Source organism: Polypterus senegalus, chromosome 7 (genome assembly GCF_016835505.1).
Source record: "Polypterus senegalus isolate Bchr_013 chromosome 7, ASM1683550v1, whole genome shotgun sequence".
NCBI lineage: Eukaryota > Metazoa > Chordata > Cladistia > Polypteriformes > Polypteridae > Polypterus > Polypterus senegalus.
This window is the reverse complement of record NC_053160.1, coordinates 9,038,799-9,055,133: the sequence shown is the minus strand read 5'-3', so window position 1 is coordinate 9,055,133 and position 16,335 is coordinate 9,038,799. Positions and strand designations below refer to the sequence as shown.

The 16,335-nt window shown below is 40.3% G+C and overlaps 1 protein-coding gene across 1 annotated transcript in view; it reads right to left on the bottom strand.

Annotated features, from left to right (window-relative positions):
• cntln (centlein, centrosomal protein) overlaps window positions 1-16,335 on the bottom strand; it is a 503,405-nt gene that overhangs the window by 136,770 nt on the left and 350,300 nt on the right. Inside the window, exons 17-18 of the mRNA XM_039758210.1 lie at window positions 11,629-11,791; window positions 6,733-6,805 (exon numbers count right to left, since the gene is read on the bottom strand). Of these exons, the coding sequence (XP_039614144.1) occupies window positions 6,733-6,805; window positions 11,629-11,791 (236 nt within the window). The remainder of the gene's footprint in view (window positions 1-6,732; window positions 6,806-11,628; window positions 11,792-16,335) is intronic.

Sequence of the window (16,335 nt, the reverse complement as noted above, 5' to 3'; positions counted from 1 at the left end):
CGTAATGGTCATACCTGGAAGCAGTTTTTCTCCATTTACTGTAATGGAGATGAGCTTCAACGCCGTGGGGAGTTTCGTGTGACATCATCACGCCTCCCGTAATCACGCAGTACATAGAAAACCAGGAAGACCTCAAAAAAGCGCTTAAGAAAACATGCATTATATAATTGAGAAGGCAGCGAAACAATAAGAAGCGAGCGAGTGACATATACAACCATATTCATGAGTTCTGCTACTTGAAACAAAGCACGATGTAAACCTACACTTTAAATTAAGTTCATAGACAGGCTGCGCTGGCGTTTGTAATTTAGTGCCCTGCCCATATAAGGCCGTCCGTCAGCGGCAATCCAATAGCAAACTGCCACTAAATATTCACGGGTGAAGGACTGTGCTTATGGAGAGGAAGATGAGATGGTCAAGGTGGTGTTTGACACAAACTCAGCGAAACTGCGAGAGAAAGTTTTAAGTGCCAGGACTAAGGTAACATTAAATACAGCCATGGACATAGCACGAGATGGCACCAGCACAGCTGGGAACCTTCGATGCATGTACACCGAGCGGCTCACGTGAACTGGCGCAGTGCACAGGTAAAAGCAACAGTTCCAAAGAGCTGAACAAAACCGAATTACACAATTGAAAAGGCAGCAAAAATATGAAGCGTCTGATACATACAAGCATATTCATAAATCCAACTACTGCGGAAACAAAGCACACGTTGGAAAAAGTCAATGTCCGCTAAAGGAAGACAGTGTAAAAAACCCGTGCATGCAGTGTGTCAGGTCTCAGATAAAGAAGAAGACGAGCTGTTTATTGATGCAGTAAGAAGCGAATCGATGAATGAAACCTGTCATCTTTACAGCGATTGACAAACACGGAATGTAACTTGAACACAACACATCCTACAAATACGAACCTGATTGAAAGAAATAATGATAATCAAATCCTTGATGACAGCAACACTCAGTAACACTCACAAAACAAATACTGTATATTGACAGTCATGTTACGTTATTTTTAAAATGTTCCCTTTTCTTTTCTAGCTTTTTAACACACTACTTCTCGCTGCATACGCGGTATATATATATATATATATATATATATATATATATATATATATATATGTATATATATATCCCGATCTACATTCTCGAATAATGGATACTTTATTTGTCATCAATGATTGTTTTGGTAAAGCCATACTCAGTGTATTCATTAGATGAGCGGTAAAAAGTAAGAGCGAGGGAGGATGACTTATTGAGGCATGCAGGCTGTAGTGCGCGTCAACTCTATCTGAATTGCGCGATCACATTTGAAAAATATATCTTTTCAAGTTCTATTTAGTCCATATGTGTCAAACTCAAGGGCAGGGCCACATCCGCCCGGCGTGTAATTATATCCGCCCGAGATCATTTTATATACTGTATTATTGTTATTAAAGCCGGGTATATGAAGCGCTGGTAACACAATAAACTACAGATCCCATAATGCAGCGCTTCAGCTGCCTTGCCAACACTTACGCGTTAATCAAGTCTAGCTTATGATGCTGCAAGTTATTGTGAAGCTAGCTCACACGATGCTGAAGAGAAAAGTTGATTCTGAAAATAGAGCCTTTAAAAACCGATGGGAGGCTGAGTATATGTTTACTGAACCCGTGTGTCTCATTTGTGGAGCTAATGTGGCTGTAATTACAGAATTTAATTTAAGTCGGCACTATGAGACAAAACATCAGGGTAACCTGAAAGACCTGAATGCAATGCAGAAGATACAGAAAGCAGAAGAATTAAATAAGAATCTGACACTTCAGCGGACGTTTTAACCCGTGCACAATCACAAAGTGATTTCAAGTGAAGCTGCTTTTATGGGAGACACAAATGCACCAGTGCACCTTGCCCCACTTTCCCTGTTGCCAAGTAATGTTAAACCAAGTCGTCACTACGGTGTTCCCAAATCGCACTTTGCTGATAAACTGGCGCACTGAGTTTGCACGGCGCTTTGGTGACTTTGAAGAACAAAAAGTCCGTCTACATGCGGCTCGAACCTTGTGCATGTTTGGTAGCACATATCTGTGTGAGAAGCTCTTCTCAGTGATAAAGACTAACAAAACAGCACACAGGAGTCGCCTCACTGATGAGCACCTGCAATCCATCCTGAGAATCTCCACAACACAGAACCTCACACCAAACAGAAACGAACCTGTTGCCAAAAAAAGATGCCAGGCGTCCAGCTCTAAAATGACATATGAGCAAAGACAACTGAATGATTTGATTTGTTATTGCTGAAAGGAACACATTTTATTTATATTTCCAGGTTTTGTTATGCAGCATGTTCATATTTGAATTTGTATAATTTTGACAGGATATATTTTTATGGAGAGCAAAATCTTTTGGGATATTTAAAATCTAAGTTTATTTTTTATATAAAATTACATAAGAGTAAAGAAATTTGAATGTTTGTTCTTTTAAGTTATTTAAGGTTTGAGTTGATTTATTCACGAATAATATTCCTGTCTATTTTTACCATTCCTACCAAAGATATTTCTGTCGACTAAATAAAAATTCCTTCTATTTAAAATTTAAATAGAACTTGAACAAATACGATAGTTCATAATATCCACGCAGACTTGCACGTAAGAGCGGGAGTTATCCGTTTAAACAAGCAGCGTATTGCACTGATACGAAATAGCTGTGTGTGTATATATGTAGATATGTATGTATATGTATATATATGTTTATATATGTGTGTGTGTATGTATATATATATGTGTATTTGTGTGTGTATGTATGTATGTGTGTATGTATGTATGTGTGTATGTATATGTACAGTATGTGTATATATGTAGATATATATATGTGTATATGTATAGATATGTATATATATATGTTTATGTGTGTGTGTGTATATATATATATATGTATATATATATATATATGACAGCAACACTCATCACTCACTACAGTGACAAAACAATTACATTGACAATCATGTTACGTTATTTTCAAAATGTTTCCTTTTCTTTTTCATTGCTTCTTTAACACACTACTTCTCCGCTGCGAAGCGCGGGTATTTTGCTAGTTCATAATAAGTGACAACACCTGGTAACGCTGGGCTCAATTAATTAGCTGGTATTTTTTTTCTTTTATTCTTTATTCAGAAAAGCACAGCAGCATGATTTTACATTTACTGTATAAGACATTCAGAAATACTTCTGCTTTTGCTATCAATTTAAACGCTTCACACTCTGTTTTTAATTTCATTATAGTTTGCCCTTTCTCTGTGCAGTTTGCTCCCTTCATTGTATCTTATTAATGATAATTAAAAACGAGCAGAGGAGACACCTCGGCAAACAATACTGAATCGTGAATGACTGTAACTACGTTACAATCAGCCCCACTAATTTGTAAATAATGGATTTATTAAACAATTAGAACACCTGGTAAAACTGAATGAAAATCAAACTGAAAATATTGTTAAAAAGAAAAAAAAAATACACTCTTACCATATAACTGCTTGGTACATTTTAATATATATATATATATTTTTTTTTTTCTTTTTACCAAACTAGGGGGCTTCGCCCCTTGCTCGCTTTGCTTGCCAACCCCCAGGCCTGTGCTATGTGCCAGCCATTTCGTGTTTCTGCCGCTCATGTATGTCGATTTCACTTTCACCAAACAACAAGCAGTTATGCCTCTTCATTGGGAAGAAACACTACTTTTCCCTGATGGCAAAACGAATTAGACGATCTACAAGTTTAAAGCCAAACAATATCTACATACTTTTGTCATATCACCTATCTTCATATATTAAATCTCTTTTTGCTTTTACCTTTTCGTCAAAATCGCATTGAATTTTGATTCCGTGTTTGGAATTACACTGTGACAACGCAACATATAACTGCCCGTGAGTGAATATCGTTTCTTTCTCTCTACACGAACTGTGTCTGACAATAGCATTCACACGAATGAGAAATGGTTGAACTGTGTGCGTGGTTGTAAATGTTTTAGATGTGGGCAGGACTTTTCAAATCTCTTTGCATAAGTTCTTGTCTCGCGGGATTTGAAATTTTCTCTCGCGGGACTTCATTTTCACCAAACACCAACTCTTTTAATTCTCACAGATAGGCCTCTGCATTGGGAAGAAACACTACTTTTCCCTGATGGCAACACAAACTAGATGATCTACAAGTCTTTGAATTAAATCCAAACAATATATTCGATCTCTTTTCGCTGTTCCGTTATTTCACCGAGTAATAATTTCCATTCGTTTGTGCTGATGCGATCTTTACTATCATTTTATGAGACTTTCGAATTTTAGTACTTTCATTATCTCTAACCTGCTCTGCATGTGTATCATGTCAACGTTTTTGAACCACTTTACGACATTCTACTTTGTCATCTACTCTTTGTATTTTATTTCCGGCCCCGGGCTTGGTTAAATCTCTTGGCATAAAGTATTGTCTCGAGGGACATGAAATTGTCTTTCTGAAAAAGTCTTGTCTCATCCCAGGCTAAAAAGTCTCGTCTCATCCCAGGATTTTTTTATATAATAGAGAGACTTTGTTTTCTAATTTCTATATTGTTGCCAAAACACAGAACCTGGGAAATAACAGTTCATTTAATTAGCCCAGGAGTCCAATTAAAAACAGAAGCTGCTTGGAACAAAAACCAGCAGCTACAGTGGGTCCCCAGGATGAAGTTTGGGAAGCACTGGTCTAACACTTAGTGTAATATGGTTAGTCTAACTGAACATAATGGAGTGTAACAACAAAAGGGTGTAAGAAATTTGACAAACAGCAGGAAACCACTCAGTGCACCAGGTTTGTTTGATTAGCTAATAGTCCCAGCACAGGATCAGGCCTTTCATGGCCGCTAACTGCAGTCTTCAATGCCTACGACGTCACTTTTGACACGCTCTTAAATTGCACCATTTTCAACATTTCCATTCCAAGGCATTTGTTGCATGTGCTAATTTAATATATATCATGTATCATTACAAAAGACGGAGTCATTGTCAAACGTAATAATAATAATAATGATAATAATAATTAATTGCATTTATATAGCACTTTACTCATGAGTGCTTTACATAGACAGAGGGGAGCCACTTCAGCCACCACCAATGTGTTGCACCCACCAGGATGATGCAACGCCAGCCATTATTGCACCACACATTAGCGGTTAGCTAGTGAAGGGGTGAAAGATTAACCAATTAGAGACAGGGAATGATTAGGGGGCCAGAATGAACAAGACTGTGGTGGGCAATTTACGCCAGATGTCGTGGTACACCCTACTCCTTTTGAAAAATGATGAGAGATTTTTAATGACCACAGAGAGGCAGGACCCCAGTTTTACTTACGTAGCTATTAGCTAACTAAACAAGTCTGAAAGACTGAAGGATCTCCAACATCTTAAATTACGGTTTAAGTTATAATATTATCCTCTAATTCTTAACTAGCAAATAAAATGGGGGTCCACAGCAATGATGAAAGATGAAAACTAAGAGTTTTCCTTTTACTTTAACCAGAGTACACCGCCATCCCAGAAATAAAGAAGAGCTGTGCTGCCTAAGTATTACTAAATCGCAAAACATTTGAAACTTGACGTTTGAATCATAAATAATAATAATTCTTTACATTTATAAAGTGCTTTTTTCCCCACTACTCTAGTAATTCAGCAATTCAGTGAGAGGGGAGCCACTTCAAACACCACCAATGTGTAGCATCCACCTTGATGATGTGATAGCAGCCATTTTTTTGAGCCAGTGTGCTCACCACACATTAGCTATTAGGTGGTGAAATGGTGAGAGACAATTAGAGACGGGGAGTGATTAGGAGGCCAGAATGACTAGGCCATGAAGTGCAATTTAGCCTGGACATCGGGTAACACTCTGCTGTTTATGAAGGATGCCCAGGGATATTGTGTGACAACAGAGAGTCAGGACCTCGGTTTTACGTCTCATCTGAAGGATGGTGCCGTTTTTACAGCACTGTGTCTCCATCACTGTAACGGGACATTGGGATCCACACACAGACTACAGGGTAAGCGCCCCCTGCTGGCCTCACCAACACCTCTTCAAGTAGCAACCTTAGGTTTATTCCTAGATGGTCTCCCGTTCAAGTACTGGCCGGGCCCAAACATCCTAAGCTTCAGGTAGATGAGCTCTTCTGAAATGCATGTGGTGTGGCTGCTGAAAAGTATATCCTGTGTAGAGGGTCTGAATACTTGTGATATTTCAGTTTTTTATTTTTAATAAGTTGGCAAAAATTTCTAAAATCCTGCTTATGATTGTTGCTACTTGATAAGGCTGCAGCGTAACAAAACTGAAGGGGTCTGAAGAGTTTCTGGATCCACTGTACGTGTGTGTGTGTGTGTCTGTATACCAAACTAGTACTTGAGGTGCTTCGGCACGTGTCTAGTGTCCTGGATTCAAATCCTGCGTCGATTGTTGTCACTAGTGTGGAGTTTGCGCTATGTGGGTTTCCCCTCAGGCACTCCAGATTTCCTTCCACATCACCGTCATCTCGTGCGTGTTCAGTTAAATGGCGATTTCGAAAGAAATAACGTCAGTGTGCCTGTACTTGAGTGCATGAGGGGGCCCTGTTAATGGACGTTTCCTGCCTTGAACTCCATGCTGCCAGAATAAGCCGCAGACCTTCCATGAAAGTGAATTAGATGAAGTGGGGTTGAGAATGGTATGACTTGCCAAAAAAATAATAATAATAAATTCAAATCTTACCTTTGTTAAAAGCAGATGGCATGCTCATCTTGGAGGAAGATGTTCGCTTTTCTTTCCTTCTCTCAGCACGTTCCTAAAACACACATTTACAGTAAGAACTAAACATTTCAATTCAAGGTGACTTTAATAAATACTGAATTAGAGACAGGAAGCACATTAATACTGGCTCAGAATAATAAAGATAAGCAGTATAAAACAGGCCATATAAAGCTATAGCGGAACTGCATTACTGCCAAATGAAACATACAATTTCACACAACACCAGTCTTACAGAGTTATAAAGGAACAAAATGCGTATTTAGAAGTAACAGTACGGAAAGCAGCAATAGCAGTGAAAGTGTGGGTACCTCTTGACATCCTCCTTCATTTTGATTGCCGGTTTCAAACCCATTAACCTAAAAGGCCAGTCTTATAAAGCAGAAAGTTTCCAAGGTTTATACTTTTTATCCCAGACTCTTCATTGAAGGCCGGCCATAGGGAGCTGTGCCCATCCAATCAAACTGCTAGGCTTGTCCAATCTTCATTTTATAATAAGCTAAAAGTACTCTTTTGTATAAATCATGCATATGTGTAGACTCAGAAAGACTGACAGGCACCCATCTAAAGGGTGTGATTGGGTTTCATACTTAGAATAATTAGTCGGCACTGATGGAAACTCAGCGCTAACTCTAGCAGGGGTTTGTGTGTATGTCGGCAATGTGGACCGTTGATAATTACAAAGCAGAGAAAATAAATGTAAAAAAAATTACATTGTAGATTTTGGAAAATGCCTGAAATTGCCCCCCACTACTTAACTACACGAAACGCTACCTGATATTGCATCTGAAGATTTCCACATCAGTGACAAAATCCAGCTACCAATCAGCAGGAGTGAGTCTTGTTGCTGGCATTAGCTGCAAACGAGGGGCAGAGCAGTAATGGATTGAATCACAAGTGCCAAGTTCGATCACTTTGGATGCAATCCTAACCAAGCTGTACTGAACCAACAGAAAGAGAGCCATTATTTTGGTCTCCTTCTGTGCTTAGCTGTGTCCCTTGTAGGTTCCAAGGAGGAAAGACGGGTCATCCTGGCTGGAATAAAGGATTCATAGCTGGCTAGGAGGTATGAACAATGAACTGGTCAAATGCGCAGCAGTGTTCCTCATGGCTGAACCAGATTATGACACCCGTAGGTATATGGTGGTTGGAGTCTGGAAATGCTGTCCTGTCAGGGTCTTTGGATACTACTAGAGGGTGCTGTCAGTCTCGGGGGGACTTCCCTGGTTCCTGTACAACCCAGAAATGTCCCGGACAACCTGGCCCACCACCTTACTTAAATCGAGTCAGAGTCGGAAGGTGGTTTGCTAAAGATGTTATGTCCTTGTTGTAGCCTGGAGACCAAAACTGCACACAGGACTCCAGATGAGGCTTCACCAGTGTGTTATAAAGCTTGAGCAGAACCTCCTGTGACTTGTACTCTATAACCTCACGTTTTGTTAGCCTGCCTGGCAGTTGATGGTGTCGAGTCCACTATGACTCCTAAATTCTTCTCATAAGGTGTACTTTGGATTTTCCCATTGTGTATTCTGATCTAAAATGTACTTCCTATGAGTAAAACTTTATATTTAATGATAGCACAGGTAACTTCCATCTGTCACAAATTTGATCAAGCCTGTATGCTGTTCAAACCACTCAGTAATGATTCAACTGATTTGAGATTATCTACCTATCCACCTATCTTGGGAATCATCTGGAAACTTAAACAGCATGTTACTTATATTCCTTTCCAAATCATTTATACTGTCACACACGCGCGCATGGGAGGCAGCTAAAGGGCTCGAGTGAAGGCAGTTCTGAGGCATGCCGGGATGTGGCAGAGTGCACTATCTCTCTTTCTCACTTCCCTGTAGACCAAACCCGGGAGGCTCCACCTGTCTCTCTTGACGTCACTTCTGGGACCAAGCCAATGGAGACAGACCTTGCCAGCTCCGGCCCCCCTGATGTCACATCCGGGCCTAATCAAATGAATGATGAACACGTGCCCGATCCTTATGACCTCACTTCCTGCCTCCCCCTTTAAAAGCCTTCCCTTTTCCCTTCTCTGACAGTCTTGTTGTGGACTCTGTTGTAAGCACTTCAGTGCTGGTATTTTGAAAGAAAAACGACTTTTGCAGCCAGGATACCAAATTACATGGGTGGCTGCCCCAAACCTTTTTCTGTCTTTGTCTCGTTTTGTGACAATACATATTAAAAATAGCAGCAGCCCCAGCACTGCCGCCTGCTAGTCACCGGTCTTAAAATCGGCCAATTCTGATGAGGTTCCTCACACCATCACCCTCTGCTTCCTGTGTCTGAGCTAATTCTGAAAACATCTAAGAACATCACCCTGAACTGCCACTTCTTTAAGTGTGATGCCCAACCTCTTATGTGGCACCTTATCAAATATATTCTCAAAGTCAACATAAATAATATGATATGCTCCACTTTGATCATATCCTTTTGTTGCTTCCTCATAAAAGTCCGGCATGTTAGTAAAACACAACCTCCCTCTTCTGAACCCATTCTGATGTTCAGCAAAACTCCTATTCTTGCCAAGTGTTGCTTAATCTTTTCCTTAATAATTCCTCCCATTAATTTACCAGTGATGAACATTAAGCTCACTGCCTGGTCACCTTTTTTATATACTGGGATAATATTTGCCATTTTCAAGTCATTCAGAATTTCCCAATGCAAAGTTTAGATATATACTAGCTAACTCATTAAGAACTCGAGGATAAATATTATCTGGTCCTGGAGATTTGTTTGATTTCAGCCTACAGTTACGTCCATAAAAATTTGGACAGAGACAACTTTTTTCTAATTTTGGTTCTGTACATTACCACAATGAATTTTAAATGAAACAACTCAGATGCAGTTGAAGTGCAGACTTTCAGCTTTAATTCAGTGGGTTGAACAAAACAATTGCATAAAAATGTGAGGCAACTAAAGCATTTTTTAACACAATCCCTTCATTTCAGGGCTCAAAAGTAATTGGACAATTGACTCAAAGGCTATTTCATGGGCAGGTGTGTTCGAATCCGTCGTTATGTCTTATCAATTAAGCAGATAAAAGGCCTGGAGTTGATTTGAGGTGTGGTGCTTGCATGTGGAAGATTTTGCTGTGAACAGACAACATGCGGTCAAAGGAGCTCTCCATGCAGGTGAAAGAAGCCATCCTTAAGCTGCGAAAACAGAAAAAACCATCCGAGAAATTGCTACAATATTACAAGTGGCAAAATCTACAGTTTGGTACATCCTGAGAAAGAAAGCAAGCACTGGTGAACTCAGCAACGCAGAAAGACCTGGACGTCCACGGAAGACAACAGTGGTGGATGATCACAGAATCATTTCCATGGTGAAGAGAAACCCCTTCACAACAGCCAACCAAGTGAACAACACTGTCCAGGGCTTGGTAGGTGTATCGATATCCAAGTCTACCATAAAGAGAAGACTGCATGAAAGTAAATACAGAGGGTGCACTGCAAGGTGCAAGCCACTCATAAGCCTCAAGAATAGAAAGGCTAGATTGGACTTTGCTAAAGAACATCTAAAAAAGCCAGCACAGTTCTGGAAAAACATTCTTTGGACAGATGAGACCAAGATCAACCTCTACCAGAATGATGACAAGAAAAAAGTATGGAGAAGGCATGGAACAGCTCATTACCCAAAGCATCATCTGTAAAACATGGTGGAGTCAGGCAGTGTGATGGCTTGGGCGTGCATGGCTGCCAGTGGCACTGGGACACTAGTGTTTATTGATGATGTGACACAGGACAGAAGCAGCCGAATGAATTCTGAGGTGTTCAGAGACATACTGTCTGCTCAAATCCAGCTAAATGCAGTCAAATTGATTGGGCGGCGTTTCATGATACAGATGGACAATGACCCAAAACATACAGCCAAAGCAACCCAGGAGTTTATTAAAGCAAAGAAGTGGAAAATTCTTGAATGGCCAAGTCAGTCACCTGATCTTAACCCAACTGAGCAGGCATTTCACTTGTTGAAGACTAAACTTCAGACAGAAAGGCCCACAAACTGAAAGTAAAGCCGCTGCAGTAAAGGCCTGGCAGAGCATTAAAAAGGAGGAAACCCAGCATCTGGTGATGTCCAGGAGTTCAAGACTTCAGGCTGGCATTGCCAGCAAAGGGTTTTCAACCAAGTATTAGAAATGAACATTTTATTTCCAGTTATTTAATTTGTCCAATTACTTTTGAGCCCCTGAAATGAAGGGATTGTGTTAAAAAATGCTTTAGTTGCCTCACATTTTATGCAATCGTTTTGTTCAACCCACTGAATTAAAGCTGAAAGTCTGCACTTCAACTGCATCTGAGTTGTTTCATTTAAAATTCATTGTGGTGATGTACAGAACCAAAATGAGAAAAAAGTTGTTTATGTCCAAATATTTATGGACCTAACTGTATTTAATCTGAGCAGCTCTTCTCTCTCTACAATTTCCAAATCCCTCAGTACCTCCTTAGTAGTCCCTTTTACCGCTGGGAGGTTATCCACTTCCAGTAGGTAACGTCACGGTGACCTTGGGCTTTTAAAGTCTAGTGCTTTTGCCAGTTCATCATACTGCCTGGCATATCAGGGCAGAGTCTTCTGTCTGTCTCACAGACACACACTCCTTCCAATTTCTGGTTGACTATTGTCCTAATATGCACATCCTTGGGATGTGGGTGAAACACAGATGACTTTATTGCAGAAACAAATGCAATACATACAGAAGAGGGACTCCAAAAATGGAGCTACAGGGATTCTCACAACTTCTACATCAGAACTTCATTTGTGTGAAAGGATTTACATCTTTAGAGGAATGAACATCTTTTTGTCATAAGTGTATAAGTAAGAAAAGTGCAAAAGACTATGATACTACACCTTTGAAGCTTTAGGATACAAGGGTCGTACAACATTGTATCTCGCTTCAGTAGTCGTGCTGTTCTCCACCTCACTTTCTGTGGTGGGCAAAATCGATGACTCCTCTTCATAACGCACCTCCTCAGAAGACACTGCATTGTCCTTACTCAAGCTTTCAGATTCACTGCAAAAAAACCCAAAAAAAAAACAGATAGATGAATGAATAGAAGTGATTCATTAATTACAACTAAAAAACTTGTGTAAGTCGAACTTGCAGTTTTATAAAGCAGATAAATCCCACAGGAGCACATATGCAATAACAGGCCTTTTTGTTAATGACGATCTGAATTAGACAGACACAGACACAGACAGACAGACAGATAATGTGAAAGGCACTATATAATAGATAGATAGATAGATAGATAGATAGATAGATAGATAGATAGATAGATAGATAGATAGATAGATAATGTGAAAGGCACTATATAATAGATAGATAGATAGATAGATAGAAAGGCACTATACGATAGATAGATAGATAGATAGATAGATAGATAGATATAGATAGATAGATAGATAGATAGAAAGGCACTATACGATAGATAGATAGATAGATAGATAGATAGATAGATAGATAGATAGATAGATAGATAGACAGATAGATAGAAAGGCACTATACGATAGATAGATAGATAGATAGATAGATAGATAGATAGATAGATAGATAGATACTCCTCTGTCTGGAGATGACACTGTTAAGTGGATGCAGTGGATTCTTCATGATTGACAGGAGTTATGTTATGAAAGTTACATGCTGCAGTCAAACCAGTCTGGATTTGGCACCAGGCAGGAACCAACACTTGATGGGATGCCGGTTATCTGGCACACACCAACAGTTAGAGCTACCAGTTTACCTTGTTGTTGTACTGGTGGAAGTACATGCAAACATATAAACAAAGGAAATCTTCTGTATGTACAATGAATTCAGAAAGTACTGAAGACTCCTTTGCTTTCTGCACACTTTATTCTGTTGTAGATTTCATTTGAAATGAAGAAATGTGCCATTTGTGCCCAACAATCTACACTCAATAACCCATAATGCCAAAGTGAAAATGTGTCTTCAGAAAGGTTCAATTTTTGTAAAAAAAAAAAATCAAAAAATGAGATCTTAGAGACATGCACAATATACCGGCTCATTGAAAAACTGCTGTATTCCCCTTGAAAAGTGATTCAGTGAAACGCAATTGTCCCCAGTGTACCTTCATTCCTTTGAGATGTCATCGAGTGAAACAAAACAAATGTGAAAAAAGATCAAGTGTTGCTTATTCTACAAAGATCTTCTAAAATGTTTTGTTATGACCGTTAGGAAAGGTCCTAAATAAAGCAGCTGTTTTCTTGAATTTGTATCTCACAGGTCTCCAATCGTAAAATCAGTCATTCAGCTGACTGAAACGGAGAAAAAGTCATCACTCTGATGTTTGGTGTCATCGTGAACAAGGATCGTCTGAGGAGATCGAAAAGAAAATGACAGACCAGCATGTGAAAGGCAAAGGCTAGAAGACCATCATCTCCAAACAGCTTGATGTTCCCGTGACACGTTTTAGGTCCATGGGACTGTAGCCAACCTCCCTGGATGAGGCCGCAAGTAAAAAAAATCCACCCCAGCATGGGAAGAAGGATAGTGAGAAAGAGACAAAAAGTCAAGGACGACTTCCAAAGAGAAACAAGCTCAACTCCAAGGTCGAGGTCCAACAGTGGCTGATCGCACCATCTGTCGTTTTTGAGTGACAGTGGACTCAATTGAAGAAGACTCAGAGGGACTCTACTGTTGGAAGAAAAATATAAAAAAATCCTGACTGGAATTCGCAACAATGCAAGCTAACAAGACACAATGCTTCTGTAAGAATGTCCTTTGAACAGATGAGACAAAACTTGAGCTTTTTGACAAGTCTGTCAGCTCTAAGTCCACAAATGAAAAAATGAAGCTTTCAAAGAAAAGGACACCATAGCTACTGTGAAACATGGAGGAGGCTCAGCTATGTTTAGGGGCTGCTTTGTTGCGTCTGGCATTGGGGGGTCATGAGTATGTGCAGGGAACAATGAAATCTCAAGACTGTCAAGAGCACGGGTGTCAAACTCCGGTCCTCGAGGGCCGCAGTGGCTGCAGGTTTTCATTCTAACCATCTTCTTCATTAGTGACCAGTTTTTGCTGCCAATTAACTTCTTTTGCCTTTGTTTTAATTGACGTGACTCAGACCCCTTTAGTTGTTTATTTTTCCTTAATTAGCAGCCAAACAATAATGGGACACAAAACAAGCCGCCACATGAGCAGCTCACCCGTGCCCATCACACAATATCTGAAAATAAAGAAACGGTGAAGGTCTCAGTACGGCTGATCTCTCAGCTCACCAAAACATTTTGTCGGTGTTCTTAGAAATAACAGAACAATCAACAGTTTTGGAAATGTCTGCTGTGGCAGAATGACAGCAGCAACAAGCCATAGAATTAAATAATGGGTTTAATTAACAGCAAGAATCGGCTTCTCATTAAGGAACTGGTTGGAGTTTGAAAACCCAGTTTAGCTGGTCATCTGTTGGCTCGTTTCACATCTCATTTCTATTTGGCTGTCATTTAGTGAAGAAACGAATAAATTCAAAGGACTGACTCCTTAAAAGCAAGGCTATTAAAATCAAGGGAAAAAGAGTTAATTAGCAGTGAAAACGGGTCACTAATTAGGAAAAGGGTTAGAATGAAAACCTGCAGCCACTGCGGCCCTCCAGGCCTGGAGTTCGACACCCCTGGTCAAGAGCAAAACGTACTGCCCAGTGTTATAAAGCTCCACTCTCTCAGTCACGGGTCATGGACCCTCCGACAAGATAATGAACCAAAACACAGAGCTGAAAGCACCCAAGAATGGTGAAGAACAAAACATCGGACAACTGTGAAGTGGCCATCTAGGAGCCCGGATTTGAATCCCATCAAACATCTATGAACAGAACTGAAGTATGCAGTCTGGAGAAGACCCCTTTAAGTCTCAGATAGCTGGAGCAGTTTGCTCAGGACGAGTGGACAGGTACAGAAGTCTCATGGAGAGCTCCAGGAATCGCTTGTGTGCAGGGATTGCAAACTGTAAAGGTTATGCAGCAAAATATTAGGTGAAGGCTCCCATCATTTTTCTTCCTGCCATTTTCATTTGTGTTATTATCTTCTTCTATAAGACGCTACCGTGGCTGTTCGTTAGTCTGTCCAGGATTTTAAATCACCTGTAGCTCACAAACCATTTGACCAATTGACCTGAAATTTGCTACACATATACTACGTGACATCTATTATCCGTTTTCGGGGTGATGCTTGACCTCTGAGGTTATTCCTCTTTTTATTTTTATCTTATTTTATTGAAGAATCAACTCTCAGCAGCAGCCAGCAGGGCAGGCGTGCGGCGCACGGGTATGGGCAGCGTTCTCAGACCTATCACCTTCGCCATTACTTTTCCTACCTCTTCATGTCTTAAATCATTCTTGAGGCAAACTGAAGATGTAAGTGCCAGCGTAAGTGAAAAATTAAGGAAAACTTACTAAGTAATTGCAACTCAAACACTGACTTAATCAGTTTCAACGCAAAAAGATGCCAACGAAAGAAGAGATGAAGCAGGCCGCTAGGGTGGAGAAAAGAAGAGCTAGACGGGCGAGATTGTGTTGGTTTGTACATGTGCAGAGGAGAGATGCTGGGTATATTGGGAGAAGGGTGCTAAGGGTAGAGCTGACAGGGAAGAGGAGAAGAGGAAGGCCTAAGAGAAGGTGGTGAGAGGGGACATGCAGGTGATGGGGGTGACAGAGCAAGATGAAGAGGACAGAAAGATATGGAAGAAGATGATGTGATGTGGTGACCTCTAACGAGAGCAGCCAAAAGAAGATGACGACAATTCTCCTTTTATAATATTTTTGTTTTATTATGTGTTTGTTCATTTTCTTTTATTCAACATTCATTATCAGCTCCTTTACTATCGCAATCTAAAATCTGATGTTCTTGAATAGATAATTTGCTGTAACGGACTGTGTTGAAGTGTGAGTTAGCACTGAGAGTGTGGGACGGAGAGAGGACGTGCGCAGCAGCAGAAATGATTGGGTGAGCGGTGTGGAGGGGAATGGTCAAGGCCGAATAACACGGACACAACGGAATTTTTTTTTAATATAATAGTGAGATAATAATAATAATAATCACAATACTAATTCTTTACATTAATATAGCGATTTTCTCACTACTCAAAGCGCTTTCCATAGCGAGTGGGGAACCACTTCATCAATCACTAATGTGGATGATGCGGCGGCAGCCATTTTCGCACTAGAACGTCCACCACACATTAGCTATTAGGAGGTTGTAACGGTCAACTAAAATATGTGTATGTACCTGTAAGTTTGTACCTTTTCCCTTACTTGTTGTTGTGGTACGCCTTTATGTTTAGGGCTGGCCTTTATACAGACGGAGGGGAGTACCTGGCTTGGAGGGCCAACAGACTGTACGGGGAGGAGCTATCCGAATGTAAATAGGTGGCGGGAAAAAGAGTAGAGAAGGAGGCCATAACAGAAAAGGCACGAGGGAAAGGATTAACACCTCTTGGATTCGTCAGGTGAACCCGGGTTCATTCCAAGCAAATGATTTTTTCTTTCGGGAGGAAGGAATACGGGATAGGACTTGACGGGCAAGCACAAGGAATTGTTAATCAGAACG